Source organism: Rousettus aegyptiacus, unplaced genomic scaffold (assembly GCF_014176215.1).
Source record: "Rousettus aegyptiacus isolate mRouAeg1 unplaced genomic scaffold, mRouAeg1.p scaffold_m13_p_2, whole genome shotgun sequence".
In the NCBI taxonomy this organism is placed as follows: domain Eukaryota; kingdom Metazoa; phylum Chordata; class Mammalia; order Chiroptera; family Pteropodidae; genus Rousettus; species Rousettus aegyptiacus.
This window is the reverse complement of record NW_023416295.1, coordinates 61652958-61666061: the sequence shown is the minus strand read 5'-3', so window position 1 is coordinate 61666061 and position 13104 is coordinate 61652958. Positions and strand designations below refer to the sequence as shown.

Here is a 13104-nt window from a genome sequence, read left to right as displayed (position 1 = left end):
CAAAAGCATGATCCAGGAAATAAGTGACAGGTTAAACTTCATTAAAATTAAAAACTTACCCTCTGCTAAAGCAAGAGTCAAGAAAATGAGAAGACAAGTCACAAACTGGGAGCAAAAGGCACACTGATAAAGGACTATTATGCACTATATATAAAGAACTCTTTAAACTTAACATTGAGAATATGAAAAAGTCAATTAAAACATGGGCAAAAGATCTGAACAGACACTTAATCAAAAGGGAATACACATGGCAAATCAGCATATGATAAAATGCTCACTATCACACAATATAGATGTAAAACAGAGGACTTATAAGGCACTGAAACTATTCTGTATGACACTACTGTGATGGATACATGTCGTTATACATTTGCCAAAACTCACAGAATGCAAAACACCAAGAATGAACCCTAATGTGAACTGGACTCTAGGTGATAATGTCTCAATGTATGTTCATCTGGGAAGAACTCTCTAATTGGTGCTCGATTTTGCTATAAAACAAAATGGCTCTAAAAAAAGTCTATTTGAAAAAAAAAATCCCACATCTGGAAGCCAAGAAAAACGCATCAGCTGATAATCTTAAAAAAAAAAAAATCAAATGAAGGAAAGGCAAACAAGATATTTAGAGGTGAATGAAAATGAAAACCCTGTATGTCAAAACTTAACAGTTAAATCAGTACAAAAAAAAAAAAACAGGGATTCCTGAAAACCAGTGAGCTAGGCACTGAAGAAGCTAGAAAAAGCAAAAGTAACCAAGAACTAAATAAAGACAGCAGAAATAAATTTATGAAGTTACCCACCCACCAAAGAAAAAATAAGGAAGATGATAGCTCCTATGATTTGCAATATGCTAAATTATTATTAAACCTCGATGAAATAGAAAAATATGTGGGAAAAACACAAAATATTAGATGAAATTTAAAACTGGAATAGCTCAATGACCATTAAAAATATTGAAATTTCTATTCTCAAAAAGCATTAGGTGCAGTCAACTTTTAGTTATGCTCTATCAAGCTGTTAAGAAGTTACTAGTCATTTATACAAGTTGTTTTAGGGACCAGAAAGAGGGGTTACCACCTAGACATAAGAAACAAATATTAGCAAACTCAATTCAGAAGGAATTAAACACAGATGTGTGCACATATACACATCCTAAAAACGCATAATAACTAGGGTTCATCTTAGTAATGCAATGATGGGTTAATGTCAGAAAATTTATCTGTGTACTTTTACATTAACAGACTAGAGAAGACATATCATAATCTTAGTTAATATAGAAAACAGAATTGGAGAAAAATAAAAATAAACAGGTACTAAACTGTACACATAAACCAGAAATAGAAGAAAGTTTGAATTTAATGAAGATTATATAACAAAATGCTGTAATAAACGCCATATTTAACAAAAATTTTATACGTATTTCCTTTGAGAGAGGAAACAAGACAAAGATGTCACCTTATCACTGCTCCTGCTAACCACAATACTAGAAGTTCTGGCTGACACAATAAAAGTGGTAACAGATGTGAGGATTAGCAGAGAAAGAGCCAAAACTGTCATTTGAGAAAGACAGTATAATATAGACAGTATAATAAAACCCACTAAGCAAACCTGATGAACACATATAAAAGTGATCATTATAAAACTTAACAGAGAAATTCAAAATAGCACCAAATCTTTAATCTGTAAACTAACAGAATGAAGGCTGTATAAGCCTTTAAGGAAGAAAATTTATATAAAAGATGGTGCAGGAAAACACACAGATCAATAAACACATTCAGGTCATTTTTTTTTTTTTTTAAAGAGAAAACCAGGTAAACCACAGAATAAGAAAATTGTGCAATTTTATCGAAAAAAAAAATGTCTTATATGTAGAAAACCCTAAAGACTACAAGTTAAAATAAACAAGTTCATAATACTGCAGGATACAAGATCAGTTGCATTTCTATACACTAACAATGAACTATCAGAGAAGTTAAGAAAACAATGTCATTTATAATTGTGGCAAAAAAAAAAAAAACTAAGGAATAAATTTAACATGGGGGTGAGACATATATACTAAAAACTATAAAATGCTGATGAAAGGAACTGGAGATGATACAAATAAGGAAAAATATCATGCTCACAGATTGAAAGAATACTGTTAAAAAGTCCATACTACACAAAGCAATCCCTATCAAAGATCCAATGGCATTTTTCACAGAAATATAACATACAACTCTAAAATTTCTAAGGAATCACAAAAGACTCTGAATAGTTAAAGCAATCTTGAGAAAGAAAAGAACAAAGCTAGAGGCATCACACTCCCTGATTTCAAACTCTATTACAAAGCCACGGTAATCTAAACAGTATGGTATCAGCATAAAAACAGACACACAGATCAATGGAATATACTAGAAAACCCAGAAATAAATCCGGGCATACATGGTCATTAATTTATAGCAAAGGAGCCATGAAGATACAAATGTAGAAAAACACTATCTTCAATAATGTTGGGGAAAGCCACATTTAAAAGAATGAAATTACACTATCTTAAGCCATACACAAAATTTACCTCAAAATGGATTACGGACCCAAATTCAAACCTGGAACTATAAAATTCTAGAAGAAAACATAGGCAGTAAAGTCTTGGACATAGAATTTGGCAATAATTTTTGGATTTGACCCCGAAAGCAAAAGCAAAGGCAAAAAAGAAAAAATAAGTAAGCTGGACTACATCAAACTAAAAAGCTTTTGCATAGCAAGGGAAACCATCGACAGATGAAAAGGCAGCCTACTGAATGGGAAATCTTTGTAAATCATATCTGATACGGGATAAATATCCAAAATACATAAAGAACTCATATTTCAATAACAAAACCAAACAAAAAACACAATAGAAAAGTCTAATTTAAAAAGATGAACAAAGGATCTTACTTGACATTTTTCCAAATAAGACATAAAGATGGCCAAAAGGCACATAAAAAGATGCTTGACATCACTAATCATCAGGGAAATGCAAATAAAAACCACATGGCTTTTATTAGAAAGAGAAGGAATACTACGTGCTAGAAAGGATGTGAAGAAAGGGAAACCTTGTGTGCTCTTAGTGGGAAAATCGATGTGGCCATTACAGAAAACACCATGGGGGTTCCTCAAAAAAAAATGAGAACTACCACATGATCCAACAGTTCCACTTTTAAGTATTTATTCACAGAAAACAAAAACACTAACTTAAAAAGATATATATGCATCCCCATGTTTGCTGCAGCATTGTTTACAATAGTCAAGATATGGAGATAACTTAAGTGTCCATCAACAGATGAATGGATAAAGGCATGGTCTATGTATACAATGTACTGAATATTATTCAGCCATAAAAAAGAATGAAACCTTGCCATTTGTGAAAACATGGATAGACCTTGAGGACATTATGCTAAGTGAAATAAGTCAAAGAAAGGCAAATACCATGATTTCATTTAATAAACAAAAATGCTCTAGATACAGACAACAGATTGGTGGTTGCCAGAGGGGAGTAGTGGGTACTGGGAGAAATGTATGAAGGGGGTCAAAAAGTATACTTTCAGCTATAAAATAAATTATGGGGATACAACGTACAGCAGAACTATAGTTAATACTGTACTGCATATTTCAAAGTCTTAAAAGTCTTAAAAATATCTTAAAAGTCTTCATCACAATAAAAAAAAATTTGTAATTTGTATGGTAATGGATGTTAACTAAATTTACTGTGGTGATCATTTCACTATATATATATACTTAATCATAGTGGATATCTGAAACTAACATGTTATATTACAGCTCAAAGCAAATGATAAAATGCAATAAAGATGAAAACTTGAAGAAAAACACAAAAAAAGCCACACAAATTTTTCATAAGTTTTCCCCAATACACGTCTTAGGACATATATCCAAGTGAGCATCTCCTGAAGAGGGTGAATAGGAGTGAAGATAGAAATAAAAGAAAAAAATATGATGGATCCTCTATGGATCAATGACAATGATCATAATCTGAAGAACAGAAGTAACTCAAATTTGTGTACCTGACATCTAATAAGAAAGAATAGAACAGCAGCAAGTTGTCAAGCAAATATATAATATTTTTGGATGGGAAAGTTTAGTAGAAAAGTATGAAAATGTCAACCTTCTTAAAATTAAAATGAATTATATATAATCCCAGATAAAAACACAATTTTGTCTTTTGAATATGTTCTGGATGTGTATTTATAGATTTCTTTGGGAGAGGTATAGGGAAATTGATATGCTAATATCTGAAAATAGCTAAGGAAATAATGAAAAGATAAACCATCAGGACTTGCCTAATAAAATATTAAAGCTACTTCAATTAGAAAAAGTCTAATATTGGATTAGAAATAGACCAATAGAAGCAGACGGTGAAAAAGTCTAAAAATAGATGACAAAATATATGAGAATATATAACAAAAAAGGTATTTCAATTAACTGAGGGGAAAAAAAATTTGATAGACAGCTGACACAATCAATATGTTAGTGGTGGTGGTTTCCTTATGATGGGAAAATTTAGGATGAAATTTTACTCTCTTCTGTTTAACTCTGCTTCATTTTTGTCCCAGTGAGCCCACATTATTTAAATGAGAAAAACATGAAACGATCAGTAGTCAAAAATAAAAACAGGCACTTGGAAGAATACCAAATGGATATTTTCTAACCGTTCAACTTTTATAGCAAAAGATACAAGAAAGTTTAAAATATTCATACGTAATTTATAATTTTTTCCCAAATTAAAAATATTACCATATTACCAATAAATTCCCAGCTTTCTCTATTTCCTCAATAATAATATGGGAATAAGTTACTTCTCAGGACTGTTGTTTTGACTAAATGGGATTAGACATTTAGGCTCTTTTTTTTCATGGAGTGGAATATTCAAATCATTGTAAAAACTGATATACATATTTGATTCCCATTTCTCTCATTAAGACCCATTAAAATGAAATTTTAAAATAAATCAAACAATTTTTCTAAGTTTGGCACGTGAAAAGGAAAAGGGTTCAACTTAGTAGATAATATTTAACAGGAATAAGGATCAATATAGTAGGCTAAAGAAGTATAATGTATTCCAGAGGTACTTACTGCGCCAGATGCTGTACCTAAAAAAAAAAAAAAAAAAAAGAGAGAGAAACAATATTTACAAGGTGATGTCATGTTCTCCTTAACAGTTTAAAAATATCCTGACTGTCTATATGATCTATACACTTGTTCTCTTTCCCATAAAATAAATATCTAGAGTGCAACTCATTTTCAGAATTAAGTATTACTCTGAACTTTCAATATGTAATCTCACTTGGAGCTAGTTTAAGAAGCATTCACATGTTTTCCTTTTGTTTCTCTTCTTGCTATTTACAGGTGTCTATCATGACTAATTCCTCTTGTTCTGCTAGAATACCAAAGTAAAAGAAAGCCTTGAATCTCTCTCTGATCCTATTCTTTAGATTTCTAGCAACTTCAACTAGGATCCAGATTTGTGCTGTACAATACAGTATTCATTAGCTACCACACTTTCCTGTTTAAATTAAATTTAAATTAAGATTAAATAAAATTTAAAAATTCCGTTCCTCCTTTGCACTAGCCAGATTTCAAGTACTCAGTAATTACATGAGACCAATGACTACTGTATTTGACAGCACAGATTACAGAATATTTCCATTACTCCATGATATTCTATTAGATGGTATTCCATAATATTCTATTAAACTACTACCATAATGCCTTTAAGATTTAAGGAGAAATACACATTTGTTACAAAGTTCACATAAATAATTCTTAACATTAGAAATAACAAAAACACATGTAAAAAAAAGAAAACAAGGATGCATGTAAAAATAAAACAAAAAATATATATATAAATATTGAGAGCAATCAAATGACACTACTGTGGACATCAACGATAGAACGAGAGTATTTAAAAAGTAATTAAAAAGAAATGTTAAGGATGTTTTCCAGGATTATTTAGGGTAACAGTAATCAGCTGCAGATATATATAAATAGGCTAAAATATCATACCAGGTTATTTAAAAACATCATTTCAGTTTAAATAAATGATATTTATTTATTATTAAAAAGATGTTTCAATTATGTCCACTATAAGTCTGCAGGAAAGCATATAGTGCATTTTAAACACATTTTGACCAATCATGTTTAAAACAAAAAATGTTTCGGCATAATCATGGGATAAAGTTTAGCATGTGGAATACTAATTTGTGTGGAACATTATTTACTCATGACTAATTAAGGCATTAATTATTATAATAGTCACACTTGTGAAAACAAACACTTATTGGTAATTGGCTGAAGAAAGAATTAACACATGGCTTACAAATTATCACATGACTACTAGGATCAAAGAGGTTAAACAGAAAAGATTGAGTAGCTGTCCAGAAGGACAAGAATACATGCTCCCTATCTAAAATATGGAGGTGCTACCTAATTCCATGTTTGCTGAGTACAAATATGAACTCAACCAGAGTTTTTTCATTCAAATATTCTCTGAGTACCTTCTGTGTTAACAAGGACCATTGTAAACAATGAATATTCAGATCATCCAAATTTCAAGATAAATTCAATCTTTATGCAAAGTCTACAGATATTAAATGTTAGCAACTAATTATAAAATTTAAAAACACTGTGTAGGCCAAAGTATATCTACAGACCAAATTTGGTCCCAGAACTACAAATCTAAAACAATGATAATTTCTTATGAATACAATTATGAATACAATCCCTATTTCTCATTACTTATTAAAAAGAAAAAAAAAAAAAGGATAAAAATCAGGAGCTGATTACAAAGTCCAAGAGACACTGCTTCTATTCCTCAAAAGAAGTTCAATACATACCAACACAAATGGCATACGTACCTGCTGCTACATCCATATTATTTACTCCTGGCTATAAGAAGAAAAATAAAATTAGTAATATTCACCTTGTATAAACTATACTTTACGTAAGTTCTTCATAAAACACAATTAGTCCCCTCTCTGTGTAATTCTCAAGCCACTGGCTCAAAGATTTTTAGTAAGTTTTATTAGTCTCAGTTCCCTGAGCTTGTTATTAATTTTTTAAAAATATAAAGTAAAAAGGGGCTATAAGTACTTTAAACTATTATATTTATATGATCATCAATTATATATACATATCCACAACTCTTTAACCACAATTCTGAAATTCAAAGAGCTCTGAAAAACAAATTTTTTCATATGTGGCACCAAAACTCATTATAGTGACAAAACCTACCCTGAATGACACGACCTCTTTAGTCTTCATTTATCTCACATCAGAGGGAAAGTCATAGTTTTGCTATAGAAATTATAAGGCACTGCCTAAGACACCACGGGAAATTTTTACACAATATATGTGTTATGTATTACTTTACAATATTAAAAAAGATTTGAAATATATCAGGTCCCAGGGATTCTGGATAAGACATTGCAAACTCACCACCCCAGTGGAGTAAGCCACGTTGTCCATAACACCCACTAGGCTACTGAGTTGTACAAATTTGTATATTATGATTTATACATCACCCAATAAGGGTGATAAGGTTAATTCGAGGATTTTCTAAGTAACATGCCACAGCTGAAGTCTCAAGAAATAATGGATTTCAAACATAACCTTCTGATTTCTAAATCTAGATCTTGTATTATATCACATTGTATCAGTTTTTAATTAACATTCATTAAAACAAATGTCTACTCTTTAATATTAGAATGCTAGCAGACTAATAAAATACTCTGGAAGACAAATTATGCTTTTTAATATTCTAGTCTTGCTTAATGTATAATTATTTTAATATGGGTGTTCACATATTATAAATATAGGAAAAAATATAAATGCCTATCATCATTCAAGAAACTAAAAATAAGAGTCGACTGTAATTCCCATCTTAGCTACAGTATTCCAGAGGCATTTATAAAGCTAACATGATTGCCTATAAATGACAATATATTACTTCACATACATAAGTAATCAAAACATCACAGAAAATAAGCTATTTTCACAAGATTACCGGTAAGGCAGGCTGCATGGAAGCCTGAGACATATGAGACATCATCATTCCAGGCATTACTGAAGACATCATTCCAGGCATCTAGAACAAAAGTAAAAAAAAAGTTACTATGTAAGACCAAAGCACTTAACATGACTCGAAGAATCTGGTTATTAAAGCTAGTGTGTACAACTTAAGATTAAAACCCAGTGAGGACTCTACTATATGGATAGTGTGCTTAGTAAGTGCTTGTTGAATGAATGAAGTCCTTTATCTATAGTCTATTTTAATACTTATGCCAAATTACTTGCTCAGTCAAAATTATTTTAACAATTCAAAAAGTTTAGACTATTATATTATTAATAATCTAAATTTAAGAATATTAATTTCCTTTTTAGCTCAACCCTCATGTTTTTCTCACTTTTTTGGAGCAAGAAATTTTCCCTCATTATTTCTCACCTTTGATTTTAATATCTAAATTAAATAAACTGTATAGCAATCTGGTCCTAAAAATTCTACATCAAAGGTGCTTGATATTTCACTGATTTTAAAAAGTACATAAAAAACAAGCTTCTCAAAAATCATCTATGCCTTCTCTGGTTAAAAAAAAAAAAAATTAATAAAGCACATACATGAATACCTTAAGGAAAAAAATATGAGTTTTGGATTTTAGTCTACCAGTGACTGCCATCCAAATCTACGAATTAATTGTCCCTAAGTATGAACAAATATCATGACAATGAATATAAATTTCTGAAGGATTCTAACCCTATGCTTATCTATACTAGTATAATTTCACAGTATAACTGATTTTAATATAAACAAATCTAATACATGAAGGGAGGTAAAAATTATATACAATAATTATAGGTACTAAAATAGATGACTACTTATTCAACAGTTTCAAATTAAATAAATGATCTAATAATTAGGAACAACTAAAAAAGAAATAAGCTTATAGGCCAATAGGAACATATAAAATTTACTAAAGGTAGAGGAGAATAAACACACTGAATTTTATTACTGAAAGTCATGAAACAAAACCAGGCTAATGTACCATTAAAACCAAATGACATTAAAGGATTAAAGAAAAGGGTTCTTTTTTTTAAAACATTCAATAAACTGTTTAAGCTAGTAACACTAAATAAGAACTTGACAGAAAACATGTGACTAAAACTTGGAATACATGGTCAAATAGTAAAGAAATGAAGGTACAGAATTTGAAAAACAAAGAACTGATAAGCCTCCACTAACCAGCTTACAGAGTTATAGAATTTACACACTAAAGGAAAAAATTAGGGTGGTCAAATGAGAACTTTGCTTGTTCCCTTTCCTCCCCATCTCCAACGGACATATCCTCACAATTGATTTTGCTTTAGGGTAATAGCAAAATAGGTCTGAATTCTTTAAGAACTAAGTAACTGATTTTGGGGGAGAAGCAAGGTGGATCAGAGAGAGAAACAGCCTATTTAAAATGGCCTATTCATAAAATCAAAAGCTAGCAACACACCCCAAAACTACAATTCTAAGCTAAATTGAGAAAGTGAAGTTTGAAAACTTAAGAGAAAAAGCAATCAAAGTATATTCTCATAAGAATTAAAAGCATTAAGTGGGATAAAAATTCCATCATGAAACAGACCATTTCCAAACGGCAGCAGGACAAATGAATGCAATTTCAAAATGAAATACTGATTTCTTAAGATACACAGCGATCAAATCCTGTTTAAAAAGCAAAGCACAAAAAAGCATATAACAAAAGTTTACGAGACCATGCCAATGACACAGAAGACAATATCTGAAAACCATTAAAGGACGAAGTTTGACAGAATTCTCAATTGTTCTTCCCACATCTCAAATTTTAAAACATCTCAATTTGCCTTTAGTCATGGCACTGGGTTCTCGCTCAGTACCTCTAAATTCTGAGTGGCAACTTCTTAAACTTGTTCAACCAGACATTGGCAAGATTCTTAACAACTGAATATTCTAAAATTAATAGGTCATTAATATAATTTAAAACCAAAACTGTGATGTTGTTCTAATGAAACCAAAGAACAAAAGCATAAATATGTAAGGTACTCGGTTTCTTATGAAACTTTACTTCAAGAATTTGACAAATTAATAGCTCTTCTGAGGCTTGAGCATCATAGAAACGCTTGTTTCCCAAAGCCTGAAAATCTACTTTGTGGAAATACTACAATTTCTAGTTTTCATTAATTCTACAATCAACATAATATAGAGATGCATGCATGTTTCAACCCATGTCTGACTGAAGTTGATGTCTTTCAGAGAATTTATGTTGACTTAATAAGCCAGTCACTACCATCAATCTGAGACCATTAAATTTTTCTAAGTTATTACTTTTGTTTTAATATCGCACTGATCACAGGAATCCTGGATGCGAGTTTATGAGAACTGGCTTCTGGTTCGAATCCTCGGAAGTGATTTTTCTTTCCTCTGTGGAATAACTGAAGCTTACAGACACTCAAGCTATTCTACTGTCCCTTTTTGCATGGTAGGTTTACTTCTTGCTTTACGTGTAGGGAATAAATAAATAGTCCTCTGGTGTATCAGCTCTATTTGTAGAGTATTTCAGACTTCTCATTTTAGCCCCTTTAGGGTACATAATACAATGAAGTATCCCACCACTGATGACACTGTAAGTTCAATGAAATGGGATACTGGTTCAAAATAGCTAGAGAAAATTTTCTTAACATAGTTGCTACAATAATGCAACAAATTTTATAAGCCAGATCATTTTTGAAATTACAAAGTGTTAGTTCATATAAGCTTAATATGAACGACACTATAAAATTACAATCACGTAGTGCTTCACACTTTCCATGTAAGCTCCTTTGGCAAATATGTTATATGCCATAATAAAGATTTTTAGTTAAGAAATAAATAGGAAGGGTAAAAAATGTATATGTGACACATAAATATTACACCTTTGACTTTGATGGATACTATGGCATCTTCTAAAAACAAAAAATAATTCTGATGTACTATTTGATATACATTATCCAAAAGTGGCCAAACATTTGTGTCTGTATACACACGTATACATATGTATACCTATATATTATTTAAAAAGCTTTTATGTATATTTCTATACTTCCAATAATAAAAATCAAATTATCAAGATCCTCTAAGAAGAATCACCAGTGTTGAAGGAAAGGAACCTATAAAACGTAGGGAGCACCACACAATGTAGTCATTCTTAGCATCTCAGTTTGGAATTTCTAATGTTAGATAAAAACAAGCATGCTTCATTTATCACTCTAGGTATTTTTAAAATTAAAAGATACAGGAAGTAATAAAAGCAATCTTATCAATGCTACAGTAAATTAGTGGTACAAAATAGAAACTAAATTAGCCCAATTTTATTAGAATATGAAAACAAAAGTAAACACCTTCATGTAGATACTTCAAAGCTTCTTTTTTTTCCTAACTGTTTCCTGAAGTTTTCCTGCAGGAAAGAAATCATACAACCTAACTTATCTTTTGTATAAATATTAAATCTTAAATTTGGCTGTTGTGTTAAAAACCATTCTTGCTGCAAACCTGCAGTTGCAAATTAATTATTTAAAATGTTTGATTCTTCTATTTTCACTTGGTTACTTTTAAATATGCTAAAGTAAAATCCCACGAGACAGAAGTACATTCTATAGAAGCTATTAAGTATAGTATTTAAAAACTTTCTTCTACACCACTAACTTACCTTATAAATCTATGAATGAATGCAAAAAAATTATCTTTTGGCTACCCTTAAATTTAACTACTAATAACTAATACTACTGTTCACCAGAAGCCTTACTGATATCATAAACAGTCTATTAATACATATATCGTGTGTCATATGTATTTTACACTGTATTCTTACACAATAAAGCTAGGAAAAAAATGATTAAAAATCTTAAGGAAAAAACATTTACAGTACTTATTGGAAAAAAAAAGACATTGTTAAGTGTACCTATACAGTTCAAACCTGTGTTGCTCAAGGATCAACTAACTGTATACACTTTCCCTTCTGATTTGAAGATTAGCTTAATCACATAAATCTCATACTGCTATGCAGAGAAAGCAGCCTACCATTGCTATTATGTACACTTTGGAGTCAAGACTGCCCAAAATACTATCCCACGTTATCCACTAAGCAGCTACGTGATCTTGGGCTAATTTACTTAAAACTATTTGGACCTCAATTTCCTCACCCATAATACAAGAGAAAAACAGTACTCATTTGATAGTATTGCTGTAGGGAACAAATGGGATAATACACAGAAGGCGCAACGCTCAATAAATGATAGCTGTTTTATTACCACTACTCTCCTTCAACTCATTTAATGAAATTATCTCTTCTGTTGCCCCTTGTCTCATCTATTCTCTTCAGCTGTCTGTCTTTAAAGGTGTCTAATTAATATTATAAAAAAATCATCTTCAGTAGGAACAACACATGTAATAATCCGTAATGAAAAGTCAATCCCAGGTTAAACATCAGTTTAGTGCTGGCTCTGCAATGTCACAATTTATTTAATTCTCTGGGTTTTACTATTTCTATCTGTAAGTCAGACATCCATCTAGTCAACCCACTGTTCAAAGTCAGGAGAATCAAATTCAATAGGATACATGAATTTCTCAAAGTTATATACAAACATGGAGATATAAATCTTTCTAACACAGAGTAGGTTATCACAATCCCATTCCCTAAAACTTTAAAAAACAAACAAACAAACAAAACCCCTAAGTGTTGGCAAGGATGTGGAGAAAAGGGAACCCTCAAACACTGTTGGTGGGATTGCAAATTTGTACAGCTACTATGGAAACGTCTGGAGGTTTCTTCAAAAATTAAAAATGGCTATACCTTTTGACCCAGCAATTGAACTTTTGAGTATTTATTCAAAGAAAATCAAAACAATAATTCGTAAAGATCTTTGCACCCCTATGTTCATGGCAAGCACAATCTACAATAGCCAACATATGGAAGCAACCTAAATGCCCATCAACGGATGATTGGACAACAAAGTTATGGTTCATATATACAAAAAAAAAATGAAATCCTACCATTCACAATGACATGCATGGACCTAGAG

General features: G+C 31.0%; 1 protein-coding gene across 11 annotated transcripts in view; it reads right to left on the bottom strand.

Moving 5' to 3' along the window:
• Window positions 1-13104, bottom strand: part of PRPF40A (pre-mRNA processing factor 40 homolog A) — a 48994-nt gene that overhangs the window by 26233 nt on the left and 9657 nt on the right. For all 11 annotated transcript variants that reach the window (XM_016151095.2, XM_016151093.2, XM_016151089.2 and 8 more), the window contains 3 exons: window positions 8036-8116; window positions 6888-6918; window positions 5107-5123 (listed from right to left, as the gene is read on the bottom strand). In XM_016151095.2, the coding sequence (XP_016006581.1) occupies window positions 5107-5123; window positions 6888-6918; window positions 8036-8116 (129 nt within the window). The remainder of the gene's footprint in view (window positions 1-5106; window positions 5124-6887; window positions 6919-8035; window positions 8117-13104) is intronic.